This window comes from Podarcis vaucheri, assembly GCF_965113315.1.
Source record: "Podarcis vaucheri genome assembly, chromosome: 14".
NCBI classification, from domain to species: domain Eukaryota; kingdom Metazoa; phylum Chordata; class Lepidosauria; order Squamata; family Lacertidae; genus Podarcis; species Podarcis vaucheri.
In genome coordinates, this window is record NC_138752.1 from 21,882,457 (window position 1) to 21,902,601 (window position 20,145).

At 44.5% G+C, this 20,145-nt stretch overlaps 1 protein-coding gene across 1 annotated transcript in view; it reads left to right on the forward strand.

Annotated features, from left to right (window-relative positions):
- CHSY1 (chondroitin sulfate synthase 1) overlaps positions 1–5,261 on the forward strand; it is a 95,295-nt gene extending 90,034 nt beyond the window's left edge. The window contains exon 3 of the mRNA XM_082198428.1: positions 2,143–5,261. Within this exon, the coding sequence (XP_082054554.1) occupies positions 2,143–3,735 (1,593 nt within the window). The 3' untranslated portion in view covers positions 3,736–5,261. The remainder of the gene's footprint in view (positions 1–2,142) is intronic.
- The last annotated feature ends 14,884 nt before the right edge of the window (positions 5,262–20,145 follow it).

Sequence of the window (20,145 nt, forward strand, 5' to 3'; positions counted from 1 at the left end):
CTAGGTGGCTGTGACTTTGCAGGTGTTTGAATTCATTTAGCCATAAATATTTATGCCTGCCGAGCTTAACTTGAGCCCCCATGTTTATCTCCTGCCATCAATATTGTATGGCTTTGAGATGCCTGCACTTCCCATGGCTGTTTCCCGATACCAGTGGAAAGTACTTGATACATCTGAATATAGGACAGAGACTGCGGCTGTTTCTGTTGCTTTGGTATCTGAGACCCCCTCAAGCAGACTCGCCTTTGTTTTCCTCCCAGCCTGTTCCTGGCCCAAGTCATATCATTATCCCCAAAGCCATCCTTTTAAAGGAAGCCATTGGCTTACGTAAGCCAGTGTTTTCCACAATTCTGATAACGGGGCCATGCTTTAAAAGCAAAGATCTCAACTAAAATTGGAGTCCATTTTTGCCCCTGAAATGTGTACCTAACCAAGTATTGTCTGCTTTGAGATGAGAACAGTAACTCATGCAGAGATTCAACACACAGTCTTATATGGGGACAGGCATTCTAAATAAAGGAACGCACTAGAAATGCCTGTCCCCATATAAGACTGTGTGCTGAATCTCTGCATGAGTTACTGTTCTCATCTCAAAGTAGACAATACTTGGTTAGGTTGCAGCGATCCAGTCACACTTGAAGTTATACGGCAACACATACACACACCTTATGCAGCAACAGAGAGGGCCAGAGAGAGAACAGCAGAGACCAGTTAGGAAGAGGCAGAGCACAGAATATTGCAGAGGCCTAGCAGGCAGCCTCCTGATGGGTGGGAGGTGGATAGTTTTATCTCAGCCCACCCACAATTTAGATGAGATTTAGTATAAGGCAAGACTGATAGAGGGGAATTGGTCATATTGAAAGCCCTGCTGGATCCCTGCTTGGAGGTGTACAATCTAAAAGACATCACAAAAGGAAAAAGGGGTGAGGAGGAAAGAGGAAAACAAGCTAACTCTCAGGCACTAGTGATTAGTTAGTTGGTTTAAGTTACATAGTAATTATTATAATGCCTAGCTTGAATGGAAACAGTGCAGGCGTGGCCAATCTTGGCCCTCCAGCTGTTTTGGGACTACAATTCCCATCATCCCTGACCACTGGTCCTGCTAGCTAGGGTTGATGGGGGTTGTAGGCCCAAAACAACTGGAAGGCCAAATTTGGCCATGCCTGGTTTAGGGAGAGGAGGAATCCAACAAAGCTATTCTTTTCAGCAGAGCTAGTGGAATGAACCCAACTGTCTCATTGGTGGATTGGCAACTGAAAGGTGACTGTTCCTTCATAGATGGCTAATTTTTTGGTCAGCTCATTTCACTGTTTGCAGGAAGAAGGACGCATTTTACTGTTGCTCGAGGGCAAGATTTTTTTTAAAAAAATCATGATACAGTACTGGATTTAAAAGACCTTTTGTCATGTCATATGCTTCAGAAATATGCATGGCTTTTTAGTGTAGAAGATAGGACAAAGATGGCTATGAGTTGTAAGAACAGAAGAAGTGCATTGCTGGATCAGACTAACGTACCATCCATCTAGCCCATCATCCTGTTCTCACAGCGGCCAGGAAGATGTCTGTGGGAGCCCAAAAGCAAGCCCAGAGCACAAGAGTGCCTCTCCCCTATTGTGTTCCCTGGCAGCTGCTTTTCAGAGACACACTGCCTCCAACAGTGAAGGGAAAACATATCCATGGTATCTAGGAGCCATTGATCACCTTATTCCACCATGAACTTCCTTTTAGAGTCATCCACGTTGGTGGCCATCACTTCCTCTTGTGATAGTCCATTGTAGTGGCATGTTTACTGCTTTAACTTCTTTTCCTTTTATTGTAATGAAAATATATTTACGTGTACTAGCAGGAAAGGCTTCTTGCATGGTCCCTTGGGAAGACAGTCTCAATGCAATTGCTGGAACAGGTTATGCTAATCTCTGGACTGTAGTATAGTAGATGTTTGCTTCTCACTGGTCTACAATCCATAATCCTCTTAATTCCTTTTGAGTAGCCGCTGATATTGCTAAAACCTATGCTTAAAGAGCAGGGAAGAGCTTATCTTAAAAGCCCTTCTATTCATGTAAGCAAATGTGTAGGGTGATTGGCTATTTTATCCATTCTTACATAGTAACATATTCTCTCCCCCCACCCCTGTTTTCTTAGATGCAGCAGCTATTTTACGAAAACTACGAGCAGAACAAAAAAGGTTACATCAAAGACCTCCGTAATAGCAAGATCCACAGGGCGATCACCTTGCACCCAAACAAGAGCCCGCCCTACCAATACAGGCTCCATAGCTACATGCTTAGTCGCAAAATAGCAGAGCTGCGCTACCGGACCATCCAGCTGCACCGAGAAATCGTCCTCATGAGCAAATACAGCAGTACGGAAGTCCACAGGGATGACCTTCAGCTGGGCATCGCGCCTTCCTTCATGCGGTTTCAGCCGAGGCAACGAGAGGATGTTCTGGAGTGGGAGTTCCTCACAGGGAAGTACCTTTACTCCGCTGCAGATGGGCAGCCACCTCGTCGAGGGATGGACTCCTCTCAGCGCGAGGCGTTGGACGACATTGTGATGCAGGTCATGGAGATGATCAACGCCAACGCCAAGACCAGAGGGCGGATCATAGACTTCAAGGAGATCCAGTACGGCTATCGCAGGGTGAATCCAATGTACGGGGCGGAATACGTTCTCGACTTACTGCTCTTGTACAAGAAGCACAAGGGGAAGAAAATGACGGTTCCCGTCCGCAGGCACGCATACCTGCAACAGACCTTTAGCAAAGTCCAGTTTATGGAGCACGACGAGATAGATGCCAAAGAACTGGCCAATAAGATCAACCAGGATTCAGGGTCTTTGTCTTTCCTCTCCAATTCCCTCAAGATGTTTGTCCCATTCCAGCTGAGTAAGTCGAAAGCGGAGAAGAAGGAACCCAAAGACAAGAAGATCAACATCTTGATTCCTTTGTCTGGGCGCTTTGACATGTTTGCTCGCTTCATGGCGAACTTTGAAAAGACCTGCCTCATTCCTAATCAGAACGTCAAATTGGTTGTCCTGCTTTTCAATTCGGACTCCAACCCTGACAAAGCCAGGCAGGTTGAACTGATGAGGGATTATCGCCTGAAATACCCCAAGGCAGACATGCAGATCTTGCCGGTGTCTGGTGAATTTTCCCGGGCTCTGGCGCTAGAAGTTGGGTCCTCTCAGTTCAGCAACGAGTCCTTGCTGTTTTTCTGCGATGTCGACTTGGTGTTTACGGCAGACTTTCTCCAGCGGTGCAGAGCAAACACCGTTTTAGGGCAACAGATTTATTTCCCAGTCATCTTTAGCCAGTATGATCCAAAGATTGTCTATAGTGGAAAAGTTCCTAGTGATAATCACTTTGCCTTCACCCAGAAAACCGGCTTCTGGAGGAACTATGGCTTTGGGATTGCCTGCATTTACAAGGGTGATCTTATTCGAGCTGGTGGTTTTGATGTCTCTATCCAAGGTTGGGGTCTTGAGGATGTCGACTTGTTTAACAAAGTTGTCCAGGCTGGCCTAAAGACTTTCCGGAGCCAGGAGGTTGGAGTTGTCCATGTACACCATCCTGTCTTTTGTGACCCCAACCTTGATCCAAAACAGTATAAAATGTGCTTGGGCTCCAAAGCATCAACTTATGGGTCTACGCAACAGTTGGCTGAGCTGTGGCTTCAAAAAAATGAGCCCAGCTTTGGGAAAAACAGCATTGCTAATGGTTCCCTCAGGACAGCCTAACATCCAGCTATGCTGGGAGAGGAAACAAAAACAAAAACAAACAAAAACTACCTATTGCGTTTTTTTTATTGCCCTAATTTATTTTTTTGGAAAACTTTTTGATAGTTGATTTTTTAAGAAAAAGACCGCACAAGGGTATATTTTAGAAACCATCGTTTTCTTACAAGGACCTTCTGAGCGTTTTTCTGAACAAAACTGTGATCAACCTTTGCCTTTTCAAACAAGCGTTTGTGGCTGAGTATTACAACTTGCCTGATTTCTGACGACTTGAAATAAATTACCTTTTCCTGATAAAACAGACTTTTTAAAAAAGAGAAAAGAAAACTTCCCTGCCCCCCTCTTATATTCTTTGGGTTTCCCCAGGAGTTATCCATTGCTAAGTGGCACAAATGATTCCCTTAATATTTCTTCCCTCTTGGGATTGGTAACAACGTAAATGGATTCTTCCTTGTATTTTTTAAAAAATTGAACAAAGTAAACAAGAGTGGCAGTATTGGTTAATTCATGTACAAGAATCTTTCAATCTGGTTGATATTTCAACCATAAAATGTACCATTTTTTGCTCATTGTATTACGAGCAACTGAGGGAAAAGGGGAGATTTGAGCACAACCTTGATAAATGTGTACCTTCGCTTAAAACAAAACAAAACAAAAAGTATTTTCTTTCTTGGTCCACATGTGGATCTGATGTTTAAAAATTTCCACAGCAGGTGTTGCATTCTAAATTGGATCTCTTGTGTAGATGCCTTGATGGCAAAGAACAGTGTTTTAGTTAATGGGGGGGGGGATATGACATTTCTTTGCCATAAAAAGCAACAAACTTTAAACCGAGACACTCGAAATTGAATGTGTTGGGGAAATATCCATCCCCCCCACCAGTTACAGTATTTCGATGGGAACAATTTACTATGTTTCCTTTGCTTAATTAGTTTGTTTTTTGCTGTCTGTATTGGGTAGGCCTTTAATTTATTTAATATACTTTGTTCTAGATCTTCTGTCTTTTTATTTTTAATATCTGCTAGTCATTAATATTTATGTATCTTAGGAATGTATTGCATTTTCATGCTGTTAAAGGTAGCGTACGTCTTCTTACTTTGCAGTAAACTGATCTCCAAAGATTCTTTCTAAAGCGTTCTCTTTCATTTTCCGAAAACACTTTTAAAAAAGTAAAAAAAAGTAACTGGAACCTTTGGATCTAACCTCTGATGCCTCCAAATGAGGAAGAGAATAGAAGCTGGATTTGTTTGGGTGTTTTGGATAACCACAGATGAGCAAAAACTTGTAAAATATGTGCACATGCTGGACACATGCACACACATGCACGCACATTGCAAAATAAAATGCATCTGATTGAATACAAACAAGCAGTTTGGCATTGAACCTTACAAGGGCACACCAGAACTTGTGTTCAAAGCACAATCGTATATTGGCACCTCGTCATTTGTAACAAATTTTTTCTCTCTCTCTCTCCTGCTGGAAAAAATAAAATGAATTGAGTAATATGCATTACTCTGTTGCACTCTTCAGCATTACGCCTTCTCCTTATTCCTGGTTGTGATTCCCTCTCTCATAAATGCTAGAATTCAGGGCCATCCAATGAAACTGAATATCGGGGAACTCAGGACAGGCAAAAGGACTTCTTCACACAGTTCATAGCTAAGATTACAGGATTTGCTCCTGCAAGAAGTAGCGATGGCCACCAACTTGGAAGGCTTTAAAAGAGGGCAAGACAAATTCATGGAGGAGAAGGCTATCAGTAGCAACTCACCATGATAGCTAGGCTCTCCTGGAAGCAGCATGCATCTAAATAACAGTTGCTGGGAACTGCAAGTGGGGAGAATTCTCTTGTGCTCAGGTCCTGCTTGCAGGCTTTGCATGGGCATCTGGTTGGCCACAGCGAGAGCAGAATGCTGGACCAGATGGGACCATTGGCTTGATCCAGCAACTCACTTCCGATGTTCTTGTGTCACTTGTGGGAGCAGATGGGTTGAAACAGCTACTGGCATCCTGAATGTGACCTTTAACGTCTGGTTAAGAAGATTCCGGGGGCAGGACTAGGGGGGTACACTCCTGTCCCAGACAGAACCAGAACGAATAATCCTGAGCTATGTGAACCAATGGTTGACTCAGCATAAATCAGAGGTTTTATGCTCAGATATTCCTTTGCAAATCAGTGACAGGCTCAATGGAGGCTGGTCCATTAGTGCAAATGGGGCACAACGTCAGACTGCTCAGGCATCTTCTGCCTGCCTGCTTTCCACTGTCCACTTCTGCCTCCTTAGTCTTCAGTGTTGTTCTTCTAGAGCTCAGCAGAGAAGAAGAGGAGGATGGGGCAAAACTACAATTTGTTGGCTCCCCCTTCTGTTGGTTTCCTTACCTGGGGCCAACTCTAAAGGTAAAGGGACCCCTGATCATTAGGTCCAGTCATGGCCGACTCTGGGGTTGCGGCGCTCATCTCGCTTTATTGGCCAAGGGAGCCGGCATGCAGCTTCCAGGTCATGTGGCCAGCATGACTAAGCCGCTTCTGGAGAACCAGAGCCGCGCACGGAAATGCCGTTTACCTTCCCGCCAGAGCGGTACCTATCTACGTGCACTTTGACGTGCTTTAGAACTGCTAGGTTGGCAGGAGCAGGGACCGAGCAACGGGAGCTCACCCCATTGCGGGGATTCGAACCACCAACCTTCTGATCGGCAAGTCCTAGGCTCTGTGGTTTAACCCACAGTGCCACCCGCATCCTGTGTGGCCAACTTTTCATAATCCACCATGAATTGGATTTCATGGTGGGGGAATTGAACAGTTACTTGTTTTTATCTTAACTTAAATACAAGATTCTGTCTGCTACAGTTTCAATCTCTTAACAGTAGTGTCCCAGAATGTCAGAGTGTAGCTTTGCTCCCAGGGGCATTCTGGGGATGGGGTGGGGAGATGCCTGCACCATTGGTGGAAGTTGCTTATTCCACTTACGTATAGCCCACCCTCAACCACGTGGCTCCAGGGCAGTGATATAATATACAACATAAAATTATTCGAATTCCTCCCTTCAGAAATTGCCCATCCCACCAAAGATTAATCCAGACTTTTTTGGGGGAGGGGGAGGGGTTTTTACCCTTTACTAAAATCTTGGGTTCAACACTTTTGAGAACCAGCATTTCAGTTTTCCCTTCCACCTGACATGCTGTTTTTCTTTCTATGGGGAAGCATTCAGACCTGTAACCTTGTCCAGCCCAGGAAAAGCTTTACCGCTTGGTTTATTTATTTTTATTTATTTCGCAAAATTCATACACCGCTTGATTGTAAAAGAAAAACCTCAAAGCGGTTTATAAAAAGATAAAACGATAAAATCAAGGGGAAAAATAAAATACTTTGGAAAAATACAAAAAGTTAAAATTCTTTAAAACAGTTTAAATTCACACTAGCATTTCTAAGTGTTGGGGTGGGCTTCCCTGAACCAGAATGTTCTTAGCAGGCACTGGACCCAAGTTGTTAAGGGCTTTCTCTGTTGATAGTAACACCTTGAACCTGAACTCTTACCTGAGCAAATTGCTTCTTCATTTATATAGAAAAGGCGCTTCTTAGCCAATGATTCGGTTTAGGGATAACATGTTTAGTAAAGGTAAAGGGTCCAGTCGTGACCGACTCTGGGGTTGCGGCGCTCATCTCGCTTTATTGGCCAAGGGAGCCGGCGTACAGCTTCTGGGTCATGTGGCCAGCATGAACTAAGCCACTTCTGGCAAACCAGAGCAGCAGCACACGGAAACGCCGTTTACCTTCCCGCCAGAGCGGTACCTATTTATCTACTTGCACTTTGATGTGCTTTCGAACTGCTAGGTGGGCAGGAGCAAGGACCGAACAACAGGAGCTCACCCCGTTGCGGGGATTCGAACCGCCAACCTTCTGATCGGCAAGTCCTAGGCTCTAGGTTAGTCCAATTAACACAAGGTATTCACTAGCCAGAAATTTCCAGCCATTCTATTTATTGTAATAAGCCTTCAAGACATATCCTTAGTTACTTGCTTATGTTACCAAATTCTGCTTTCAGAATCAGTAAATACCCATTCTTTAAAGGAAACAAAAGTTCTGCTTAGACCAAATCTCATGAAGCAGCCTGTTTAAGAGCATCCGCTGGAAGAGATCTGGTGTTGCTACAGCAAGACAAACCTCCCTCCATCCCATGCTAGCCACATGGGATTCAAACCGTTGGTCTGCATTGGCACAACACCAGCGCTTGGTGCAGCTGCAGACACTCAAAGCGGATCTCTTCCATCAAACGCGGCCTTTGTTGTGCAAGAACGAGGGTAACAGAGAGTCAGAATGGGTAGGTCCATTCTGGCCCATAAAACCTCATTCTCCCTCCCACAGACAGGCCGCTTCAGTGGAAGCTGCCTCCTTGTCACTGACCACAAAAGCATTTATGACCTCCTTCCTGTCCATTTATGTAAACGGCTCCAGAAATCTGTTTAGTGCTAAGGCAAGTGTTTTTGTTGATGGGGAGGACCTCCAGTGGCGGATGATGCAACCCTATTTAGAGCAGGAACTCCCAAACTGCATTCTGGAGCCAGACGCTTGTGACACAAGGAATGGGTTTAAATCAGGCATAGGCAAACTTGGCCCTCCAGAAGTTTTGGGACTACAACCCCCATCATCCCTAGCTAACAGGACCAGTGGTCAGGGATGATGGGAGTTGTAGTCCCAAAAACATCTGGAGGGCCAAGTTTGTCTGCGCCTGGTTTAAATCGTCGTCGTCATTGTTAGGTTGTGGGTTGACATAGCAGCCGGCACAGCGATTTCTTCAAGTAGCTCTTTTATTCTGGTAAGCTGGAAATAAACTGACAGCGAACAGCTCAGCCGGCCTGTATTTATAGTCAGCCGGCTGTCAACATTGTAACCATAACAGCTCAGAGTTCCCGCCTAAAATAACGGACGCGGACCTGAGTGAAAACTATCTACAGACCTGAGTGAAAACTATATACAGTATCCCCCTAAGTCTCCACTCATCCAGGAAACATGAGGAGTCTCTGCATGAGTGACGGCTCTGGGCTTGCCTCTTACTGATCCACTTCGGTTTGGCATAGGAGTGATTCTGCCACACCTTTTCGTCAGTCATTGGCTCACTTAATCTCTCCCCCAACAGTTACTGACCTTTAGGCAGTCACTCTAGACTAGGGACGGATGGATATCAAACTTAGTTCCTCGTTTTTCCAGTCTTAAATGCAATTGGCACAAGTTGGGAAGGCCCTTTTGTTGCTGCTGTAAGACAACTAGGAGCCAGAATCCTTACTTTTGGGCTTCCTGTGGGCAACTGGTTGGCTGCTGTGGCAAGATGCTGGGCTAGATTAGCCTTTGGCCTGATCCAGCTGAGCTCTCCTTATGCCACTCAACCAGTAGATCCCAATGTACCAGGGTTGCCAAGCTGAATAAAATATTGCAGGGGCCCAGATAAGCCCAACCTGGCATAATCAATCACATGATGCAGTGAACGCACACCATTTGAATGGCAATGCCCATCAACTTGGGGGGGCAGCCCCCTCATATATTTTATTGGGGGGCAAAGCCCCATCAGCACCTAGGAGTTGGCTCCTATGCATCAACCTTCTGTCCACCCCTAATTATATAAAGCAACCTGGATGAACTGATCTGAAATAATTACTTGTTCTTTGGTTTGACTGGACCTCATGGTCAGGGGTCCCTTTACCTTTTTAATGAGACTGATATCCTAATTTCCTTGGTAATCCTGCAAATAAAAAAGTACACAGAGAGACACCAACTCTCTTACTACCCTTAAAACAGGTGGTCTGCCTGTGAATACTTGTAGACTTCAGGGTCAGACCATAGCTCACTGCTAGAGCATCTGCCTTCCATACAGAAGGTCCCAGGTTCAACTCCAAACATCTCTAAGTTAGGGCAGGAAAAGACCTCAGTCTGAAACATGGGGCTACAACTCCCATCATCCCTGGCCACTGGCTAGGAATGATGGGAGTTGTAGTCCAACAAAATATAATATTGAGACAGGCTGGTGTAGACAATGGTCTGACTTAGTATAAGACAGGTCCCTGTGTTCCTTCATGGGCCTATATGCCTTGCCACAGCTGGAGTCAGGATGCTGAACTAGATGACTCCTTGCTTTGATCTTGCAGGGTTCTGTTCTGGATAGGGCCTTATGTAATAGCTTCCCTTCCTCCAGCTGTTTTTTCCAGATGTTGCAATTTTCCTGAAGGGTACCACTGTCTTGTGGCTTCTGGTACACTGGTGGCAGCGGCTAACTTTTGGTTTTGTGTTCCTTTAAATCTGTAGACCCAAAAAGAAGCAAAAATCTAAAGAGTCACCTCTTATTTTTAGCCTGACAACAACCCACTAAGCCAGCCATAATTTTCTGCCCTCAGGCAGCAAACTTGTGACAGGCTATGGGGTGAAGGAAAACAACATCATAAGATCCCAGGACTCATGATGTTTGCTGTGTATCCAGATTTTCAGTGGGCTTCTGAGGTTTTTTATTATGTCATCTCCTTTTTGCAAAAGTTACTATTTTATACTCTTTTGCTTCAACCATCTACTACCCTCTTCTTTTTAAAAAGGAATATTATTAAGCATGTAAGCTGTGAATTTAGAAGTCACAGATTAACATCTTGCCATTGTCATAAACCCAGCTGCCCTTTAGCAAGCCACACTCTCGGTACCCAATCTGCAATTATTAGGAATGGCGAATAGCAATGCATCTTAAAGGTAAAGGGTAAGGGGACCCCTGACCGTTAGACCCAGTCATGGACGATTCTGGGGTTACAGCTCTCATCTCGCTTTATTGGCCAAGGGAGCCGGCGTACAGCTTCCGGGTCATGTGGCCAGCATGACTAAGCCGCTTCTGGCGAACCAGAGCAGCGCACGGAAACGCCGTTTACCTTCCTGCCAGAGCGGTACCTGTTTATCTACTTGCACTTTGATGTGCTTTCGAATTGCTAGGTTGGCAGGAGCAGGGACTGAGCGACAGGAGCTCACCCCGTTGCAGGGATTCGAACCACCGACCTTCTGATCGGCAAGTCCTAGGCTCTGTGGTTTAGACCACAGCACCGCCCGCGTCCCGTAGCAATGCATCTTACTTATTATTAAATGACTTCACTAGCTCTCTGTACTTTCTGACCACAGATCAATGTCTGAGTAATTAACCTCTAACTCCACATATGATTTATGACCCGGCTGCATTAAAGCACTATTATACTACTTTAAGAGTCATGACTTTCTCCCAAAGAATCATAGGAACTGTAGTTTGTTATGGGTGCTTAGGGTAGCTAAGTGGCCCCTATTCTCCCCTGACAGAGCTACAATTCCAAGAATTCCCTACGAAGAGGAACTGATTGTTAAACCTCTCTGGAGATTGTAGCACTTTGAGGGAAATAGGATCTTCCAACAACTCAGCTGATAAACTACAGCTCAGCATCATTTTATCTCCTAATATGCTGTTGTTGGTCAGAACTGAACTAGCAGTTGTACAAGGAGACAGCTAGACTGATGTCTCATATGCACTAAGTACTATACATTCAGTATTGTAGGCTCAAAACTGTTGAACTTCCAGTCCTTGGAGAAGACATTAAAAAAAAATCAGCAGTCATTTTGAGTAAGCTTTTATGACACCTCCCCCGCTGCCCCCCCATTAATTTTAACCAATTTTAACTTTGCTATACCTTTTATAACCTTAATGCAACATCAGAGACTATGGTATTAAGCAACATAGAAATAGCTGAAATTAATAAATGAAATTAATAAATATTTGACTCCTTCCTTCTGGGGACTAGGCCTGATGCTGATCCTGATGGACAGCGAGCCCTGGAATAACCTCAAAACTCCCCTGCAGTGGCACACTGTAAGAGTAATGATCAGAAGTGATGGGCAGCTGTCGTTTGGGGAAGCTTGCTTGCTGTTCCTGATCTTCTGGGAAACCCCCATAAGCTTCTGAGAGCCCCAGGGTGCCAAGAAACATGGCTTTTGAATTGCTGGGTTAAACCACCGTATGTCATGAAATGCCCCTACAGACACAGATGAGCTGGTATTATGGAATCCAAATTTCCTGTTCTCTCCAAATTTAACCTTAAAAAAAAGAGAAAGATTAATTTCCTTTGTGTTTTTGACTTAGTGGAATGCAAAACGAGCAAAAATCTATGCCTGTTTTGTGGGGGTTTTTTGTTCTTTTCAAATGAGCAACCTGTGGCTCATTAAAAACAGCTTTGAGATTTCAAACTGTGCCCGCAGCATATTTAGATGAGAGATAAGATGGAATATCTGTAAATCATGGTTTCATGTATTTGTGGCCAGGGAGAACTGGAAGATATTGTTCATTATGTACCATATCACTCCCTGAAAAATATCCCCTGGGGATAGATTTCTCAAAGGAAATCTATTCTCAGAGAGTTTCTTTTATGAGAGCAGAGAAAACATAAGAGGCCATCTTAGACCCAATTAGACCACTGGTCCATCTAGCCCAATATTGTCTACACAGACTAGCAGTGACTCTTCAAGGTTTCAGACTCAGATCTCTCCAAGCCCTACTCCTGAGAGAACCCAGGACCTTCTGAATACAAAGCAAATGCTCTATCTCTGAGCTTACAGACCTCCTTCCCCAATGCTTCTTACTTGCAGATGGATGGGGATAAATATACTACTTATAAGGTTTGCATATTTCAGGTTGTCCTCTTTGTCCAGGACACGTCCTCTTTTTCAGGGGTAAAATCTCTGTCCAGGTGGATTTTTAAAAATTTGCCAAGATGTCTCTGGCTCTACTTTCTGGATGAGACATGGACATAACTGGTGGTTGAATACTGCTTTCCTCTTCTCTTTTCCTGCCCCTCTCAGCAATATATCACAGCTTCTATAGCCTACATAGAGTAGGGGTATTTAAAATGAGAGTCGTCATAGTGTCCTCTTTTTTGCTCTTCAAAATATAGCAACCCTAGGTTTAGCAGCCCAATTAGACAAAATTCCTTTGCCCAACGTGTGTGCAATGTGCTAGGGACTCTAAAACGCATCACAATCTGTTGGTATTTTTCCTGCATTTGTCAAACCAGCATTGAAACATCTGAGCATGTTTTACTATACTACTCACACTATAAAGGCATTCATTCCCTATATATCACACATTTTTAATTCAAACTCCCAGCCAAACCAGATCATTTTTGCACTTCCCTCCTCCACTAACAAAATCACCATCAATGTGACAAAATTCCCTGAAATTCAGCACACATTGCTAGGAACCAGATGATTAAAGCTCTTTACCAACCACACTAACACTCATTCTAGCGTGATTGTAAATGTGCGAGAACGCAGACCTATCCTAGCTTTCTGTTGTGCTGTTGATCCTAAATTTTCTTTTGCCTGGAAATTGGAAACTTCTATCCGTTTGACTGCATTCTAGTGGCTGATCTGAGACCGTAACAATGTAAGTAGATTGATAGATTGCATTTTCGTGGTGACCAGTGTTTTTTAGCAAATAAATTTGGCTGACACCTGACTGACATTGAGGAGGCTTGTCTTGCTGGAACAGATCAATGTCTTTTGTTTTGTTTACAGACCTAGGTTTACGACAGCAGGCAGCCAGATGCCTTTGGGAGCCCCCAAGCAGGGTGAGATGGCACTGCAAGGCACACCCCAGCCATCAGCTCCTGCTTCTCGGACACGTACTGCCTCTGAACATGGAAAGTCTATTTATCTGCGTACAGCACCTATAGATCCTATCCTCCATGACTTTGTTGAATCCTTGTATTACTCACATTTTGAAGACATGGGCACCCATTTCTTGCAGTGAGCGAAATGCACACTCAAATGTTTGTGTAGGACATTGCAAGCTAGACAGTGACATTGTCAAGAGGGAAGCATGAGCTTTTTTAAAAAAAATACTTAAAGGATTAGGAGGATTTTAAGTTTTGATGACTTGCATTTCTTAAAATCTATGTTAACATCCTTCTGGATTAATTGTTTGATGTGCTGTGGTGCCGGTTGCCTCCAGGGCAGATTTGGGTGGCTGGTTTCAGGGTGGAGAGGGGAAGAAAATGAAGTCTTGTTAGGTGAGAGGAAGTCTGCTGGTGTGATGCTGGATGTTGCTCAACATTCTTTATATTTAAATATATTATTCTTTAAATACAGTGGTACCCCAGGTTACATACACTTCAGGTTACAGACACTTCAGGTTACAGACTCTGCTAACCCAGAAATAGCACCTCGGGTTAAGAACTTTGCTTCAGGATGAGAACAGAAATTGTGCTCCAGCAGCACAGCAGCAGTGGGAGGCCCCATTAGCTAAAGTGGTGCTTCAGGTTGAGAACAGTTTCAGGTTAAGAACGGACCTCTGGAACGAATTAAGTACTTAACCTGAGGTACCACTGTATATATTTTGTTCTACAGTTTATATAAACAAAAGCAGGTGTTTTATAGAAACCAGGTGTAGGGAACATGAGGTATGGGGGAGGTGAATGTCTATCTGGTCTTGAGGAATGCTCCACAGACCACACCCCCTACCAACAGACCACACCCCTCACAGGCTCTGGTTTGCACTCTCCTTGAGTGTTTTTATCTGGCTGGACTGCATCCTTGAACTCTGGTTAATGCTGCTTGCTTGCCTGGGTGGAGGACAGAGAGGGATGTGTGAGTATATGAGTAGCCTGCTGTACAAAGATAAAATTTATATTCATTGCTCTGCCTACTTTTTCCTTTGGCCCTGCCCACCACTGCAGCGTGGCCTCTGGAAGTAGGCTTACCACCTTTGGTCAGGCAAAATAAAGAACAGGTCAGGCAAAATATGGGACCGATTGGGGATGGGGGCCTAGAAATTACATCAGAGCAATCCATTACAATGGAACATGGGGTCTGACCAACCTGCCTCTGCCTGCACAAAAACTCTCTCCCTTCCCCCATTCTCCACCAGGGCCATGCAAACCTCTTCTTTTGCTCTCTGAGTCTGACCCACCCCTCCCCCTCTGCCCGCACCAGACCAGACCCCTTGAAACTTCCTCTTGCACTCTCCACCCCACCCGCCACCCCACCTGCCTGCACAAATTGTGATACTCTCTCACTCTCTTGCTCTCCCCAGCCCACCTTCTGCATGTGCATGAACTCTCTCAAACTCCTCCTCATGGCCCTCTGTCCATGTCCTGTACAAACTCCCACTCAGGCTCTTGCTCTCCTTCTCCCACTGCACACACCCTCTGGCCACACAGCTTTGAGGATGAGAGTGAGCATGAATACTTGGAAAAAAAGGCGTCCCATTTGAAGCCCAAACAGGACAGGGGACACTTTTCTCCAAACAAAAGGGTGATCACTTTTGTCTAGTTTTGATGAGTGGCAACCCTATCTGGAAGCATTCTCAGAAACAAACGAGGCCCTTGGATGGAAAAATATCACCCACCCTTGATATAAGATGTCCGATTAGACAAAGCTTTGTGTCCTTGTGTAGGGATGCAGGAGAATTCTTACAGAAACGAGAGTGGATATTGCTGGTGTTTGCAATTTGATGGGAAGAGGAATTGTTCATCAAACTGCTCTAGGAATTGTAGCTCTGTGTGGTGAAAAGAGGTTTTGTAACACCTTAACGAACTACAGTTCCCAAGAGTTTTTTTGGGAAGCCATGACTGTTAAAAGTGGTGTCACAGTGCTTTAAATGTGTAGTGCAGATGTGGCCTCTGCACTAGAATTCACTCAACACCCTCCTGCAGTGATGCAGTGGCTAGTTGTCTTCCAGGGAAGTTTATCTGCTATTCTTGCTCTTTCTGCTGAGTGACCCTTGCTCGGTTTTTGAGGCACACACAGTTCCCCAGTTTCACAATTTGGGAATAGTGAACAGTTTCACTATTTGAAAACTGCACTCCTGGTGCTCAGCTTGCCTAAGCTGCTGTTTCTATCGCCGGAACTTCGATGTACCTTGGGTGCTTTTCTGAAATGCTTTGCCGCTGGCATCGAAGAGAAAGAAAAAAGCCCAGAGACATGTCACTTTTCCAGCACATGTTTCCAGCGATCAGTGATAGATGGCCCAGCCACCTGTCAGCCCCTCGAAAGGGTTGCCACCTGTTGTGGGAAACAAAAGCAGGCCCTGCTAATCTGCATATCTGTGCGTGCTAATTGACGTGATGTGGGAAGCGTGCCAAAATGCCAGGGCTGCTTCCTAACAGCAATCCAAACAAACGAGGTAGCAGATGTGACCGGTGAGTCTGAAGCAGCCCAGGCGGCCAATATTCTGCTCAGTATTCCGCTCTTTCCTCCTGGTGGTCCTGTCAGGTGGTTCCAAAATGAAGACCACAACACAACTACCTTTGCAAACAAAAACTATGTATTGTGCTCTGCGGCATCTGATGGCAGAGTGGTTTCTTCTTTGCATTAATTAGCCAGCATTGACTATGCAGCAAAGTGGGCACAGTATCTCTGCTGTTCTCCCTTGAACAAAACGATCCACACACAGGCAATTCTACACTTTTTCAATTCTTCAAAAAGAAGCAAAACAAACAGAACCCACACCAAACTTCAGCCTGCAACCCGCCTGCCCAGAACGAGTTTACACTTCTGCTGTACCTTTGAATGGTGCACAACTGAATCTAGAACAATATCCGCTCTTGAAAGAGTAAAATCGTCGAGAGACGCTGAAAGGACAGTAGAGATTGTGCCTGCCTGATATGTAGCAGAAGAAAGTTTGAAGGGATCAGTGCCACCCCACTGCTGAAGGGACCTCCATATGTGATGGCCTCATCAGAAAGTCCTCCCCTGAAGAGCTCAGTGATCATCTGGGTATACAGAAGCTAAAACTATCTTTTAGGTATATATTTTAGACATATCAAAAACACCCACGCTTGTTTTATTTACATTTTTAATACCACCCTTTCTCCGAAGAACTCAGGGTAGCTGTCTTAAAATGCACACTCAAAAGAGGTAGAGGCTGAAGGTACAGTTAGACTTGTCTTTCCCCCCCTCTCTTGTCTTGTAAGTTTCCCTCCCACAATCCTTTGGGGATTTCATTGATCTCCTCTGGCCATCGCACTCATGTTTCTTTGGCTCCTCTCCTGCCCTTGTGGTTTCGCATTTACTTGGCTTCTTAAACAATGAAACCGAGCGGAGAAAAAGAGCCCTGCCTGCACACAGTAACTGATGGTGTCCGACCACGCAGACAGGGATGGCTTATGAATACTAACGAACCCAACAAGGTAGCATTGACGGCTTCTCAGGACTCGTTCCTAGAAAGGCCGTCTGCGAGCCAGAGCTCTGAGACAGACCCTCTTGTGCTGCCCTCTCAGTTCCACAAAAGCTTCCCTCCTTTCTCTTTTTCACTGGGCAAGGAAGTGGAAACACAAAATGCTCTGGAGGCCTACTGTAGAGGGAATCAGCTGTTTATACAACTGGGTGGGGAGCAGAAAACAACAGACCAGGAGCCCAAATCTCTATCTAGCCCTCAGGAGTCTCTGCAGGCCATGCCCTTCCCCATCAGTGGCACCTAGGGTTGCCAGATCTCCAGGGCTAGATCTTCCAGAGATGCTTGAATCTCTGCTTTATGTTGGGGATGGGAGACCCTGTAGTGCCCTCCATATGTTGTTGGACGCGGATGGCGCTGTGGTCTAAACTACTGAGCCTCTTGGGCTTGCCGTTTGGAAGGTCGGTGGTTCGAATCTATATCCAATCTATTAAACATTAAAAGCTTCCCTAAACAGGGCTGCCTTCAGATTCCCAGCACCCTTAGCAAACCTCAGTTCCCAGAATTCTTTGATGGGGGAAATGTGTTTCAGTTGCACAGTGTATGTATGATGCCAGTGTCTGAGGACAGGTAAAATTTTGTGCATTTTGATTTGGGGGCAGGGGAGAATTGGAAGTGGATAGTTGTATCGTAAATTACTCCCTCAAATGTAGATCAAATGACTCACGAAAACCAGTTCCTGGTTGACTCAGCAGAAGGGCAGACATTTAGGAGCTAGCTTGAAACAAAGCTCTTATGTTTCTCCAGCTGTTCAATGAAGCGTTTGTTCTTCATTGGACTTCCCCTTGAAGGCCACACGCAGGACTCCAGATTTAGGCCAGCTTGCGTGAATCTCAAGATAATGTAGGTATGGGATCCCAGAGAGTTCAATTACAATACTTACCAATTTTTTGGAAGGAGTTTTGCAGCATTACAAAGCTGCCCAGGTCTTAAACTCAGCCTTAATGGGTACTATTCTATGGTATCCCCAATCCATATTTTAGGTGTGTTCGAGTTCACCAGGGTTTCAAGCACTTCCAGTCCAGATCTTACACAAAACTCTAAAAAAACAGGCCCCGAGGCAACTGAGAAGATTTATGGTGGGCTTTTCCAGTACCTAATGGTTGTTTTGAGTTTGTAGTAAATAAGTTTGTGCGAAGTGTACATCTACACACACACACACACACAGGCTGCTCTGTATTGATTTAACTGCAGCTGTTTAATACAATAATAACTTTGATTGTGGTTTTATTGCTTTGTGATTATTCAGAGAGCACTAACCTTTTGGGACCGGTTTTCACATCTGGAATTTTGAGTTAAGTGATATGGGTGTCAGTCATGAAATGGCTGTCTGGGGATGTGACATAGCACAAAATGGCCACCACATCCAAAAGGGCAGAGAAAGAGGCAGATCCCCCATCATGCACCCCAACATTGGGGAGGGGGGGATTAAGGCAAATATAGGTTTCAAAACTCACACAGAGATGGGATAACAGAACCTGGGCAAAAGCCAGGCTGCTGCACAGTGGATCCCAGAATATTTCTCTAGAAGCATATTTTTAAAGGTTAAAGATCTTTCAAAGATGCTGCCTGGTGTATCTCCAACCACAAGAGGTCTCAAAGCAATACTAGCACACCTTGTGCTCACTAGATGTTGTTGGACTACACCTCCCATCATCCTTGACCATTGGCAATGCTATCTGGGACTGATGGGAGTTGGAGTCCCACAACATTTAGAGGCCTGCAAGATAGCCATTCCTATGATGCAAGCACATTAGGACCTAGAGTAGGCATGATGCCCTCCTGACTCCCAATACTGTTGAACTCCAACTCCCATCAGCCCCAGCCAGAATGGCCAGTGTTCAGGGATGATGGGAATTGTAGTCCAACAACAGCAGCATGGCACCACAATGGCTATTTGTGGTATAGAAAGTGCCAGAGCATTGGGAAAAATCAATTTCGGGAGCATGGGAACAGAGAGCCGTGTCTCAGAAACAAGACTCCATCTCATGACCTAAGTGAAGTTTGTAAATCAGCCTCTCATCTGGAGGGAAGATTTACTGGAAATTAGTCAGAGAAGCTTTTTGCACAGCAGTTCTTTTGCAATATTAGGCTGCATTAAAAGCAGGGGCTTAGAGATTACGACAAAGTCCTTTATCATTGCAGCAACATTGCTTTTTGTAATTAGCTGGAATCAATTTATGGTTTCCACAGTGCATTTACGTAATTTAGCACTATGTTATTCAGCAATGCATTTTCCCGTGACAAAAACCCTTATATAATGCTTACACACAAAACTAAATCCCATTCCACAAAGGTCTTTTCCAATATTAATTAAAAGTTTCCTGTTTGCAAGTCTTGCCTGTTTTATTGGTTCCTGTTGAGTGTGGCTAGGGCATTAGTAATTACTATCCTCTTCATTGCTCCTTAAAAAGCTTGTCTTAAGCATGGGATGGATGAAAGAGACATTAATGACTGGTTTCCTTGGGTTTACTTACTGGTTACACTAATCCCCCAGCCACAGTCAGCAGGAAGCAATGAAACAGGCAGGATCTGAAAACAGGAAACTTTTATTTAAAGGCACAGTAATAATGAAAAGTCTCAGTAATGTTTTATCTGTTCAATATGGTTCTACAGCTGTGTTTTATTTTACCCTTCCCCCAGTAACAAGTATAGTCTGAAAAAATCTGGTAGGACTGCAACAATTTGACAACAATCTCACCAGTGTGTTGTTGTTTTTTTAAAGCAAATGAACAAAGGTTCAACATTCAAGAAAAGTGGTTATGAGGAATCAAAAAAGAAAGGGGCCTCAAGAGCAATATATTGGAATCCAATGTTTTTTTAAATGATAAGACTCTTCCTCAGAGGCAATTGGCTTATGCCAAAAAGATAGACACCTATGATCAAATTTCCCATCTACAGTGGTACCTTGGGTTAAGTACTTAATTCGTTCCAGAGGTCCGTTCTTAACCTGAAGCTGTTCTTAACCTGAAGCACCACTTTAGCTAATGGGGCTTCCCACTGCTGCTGCGCTGCTGGAGCACGATTTCTGTTCTCATCCTGAAGCAAAGTTCTTAACCTGAGGTAATATTTCTGGGTTAGCAGGTTAGCAGAGTCTGTAACCTGAAGTGTATGTAACCTGAAGCATATGTAACCCGAGGTACCACTGTATCTACATTTTGGCAAAACGCAAATTGAGAACTTCAAACTGTGCTTGGAA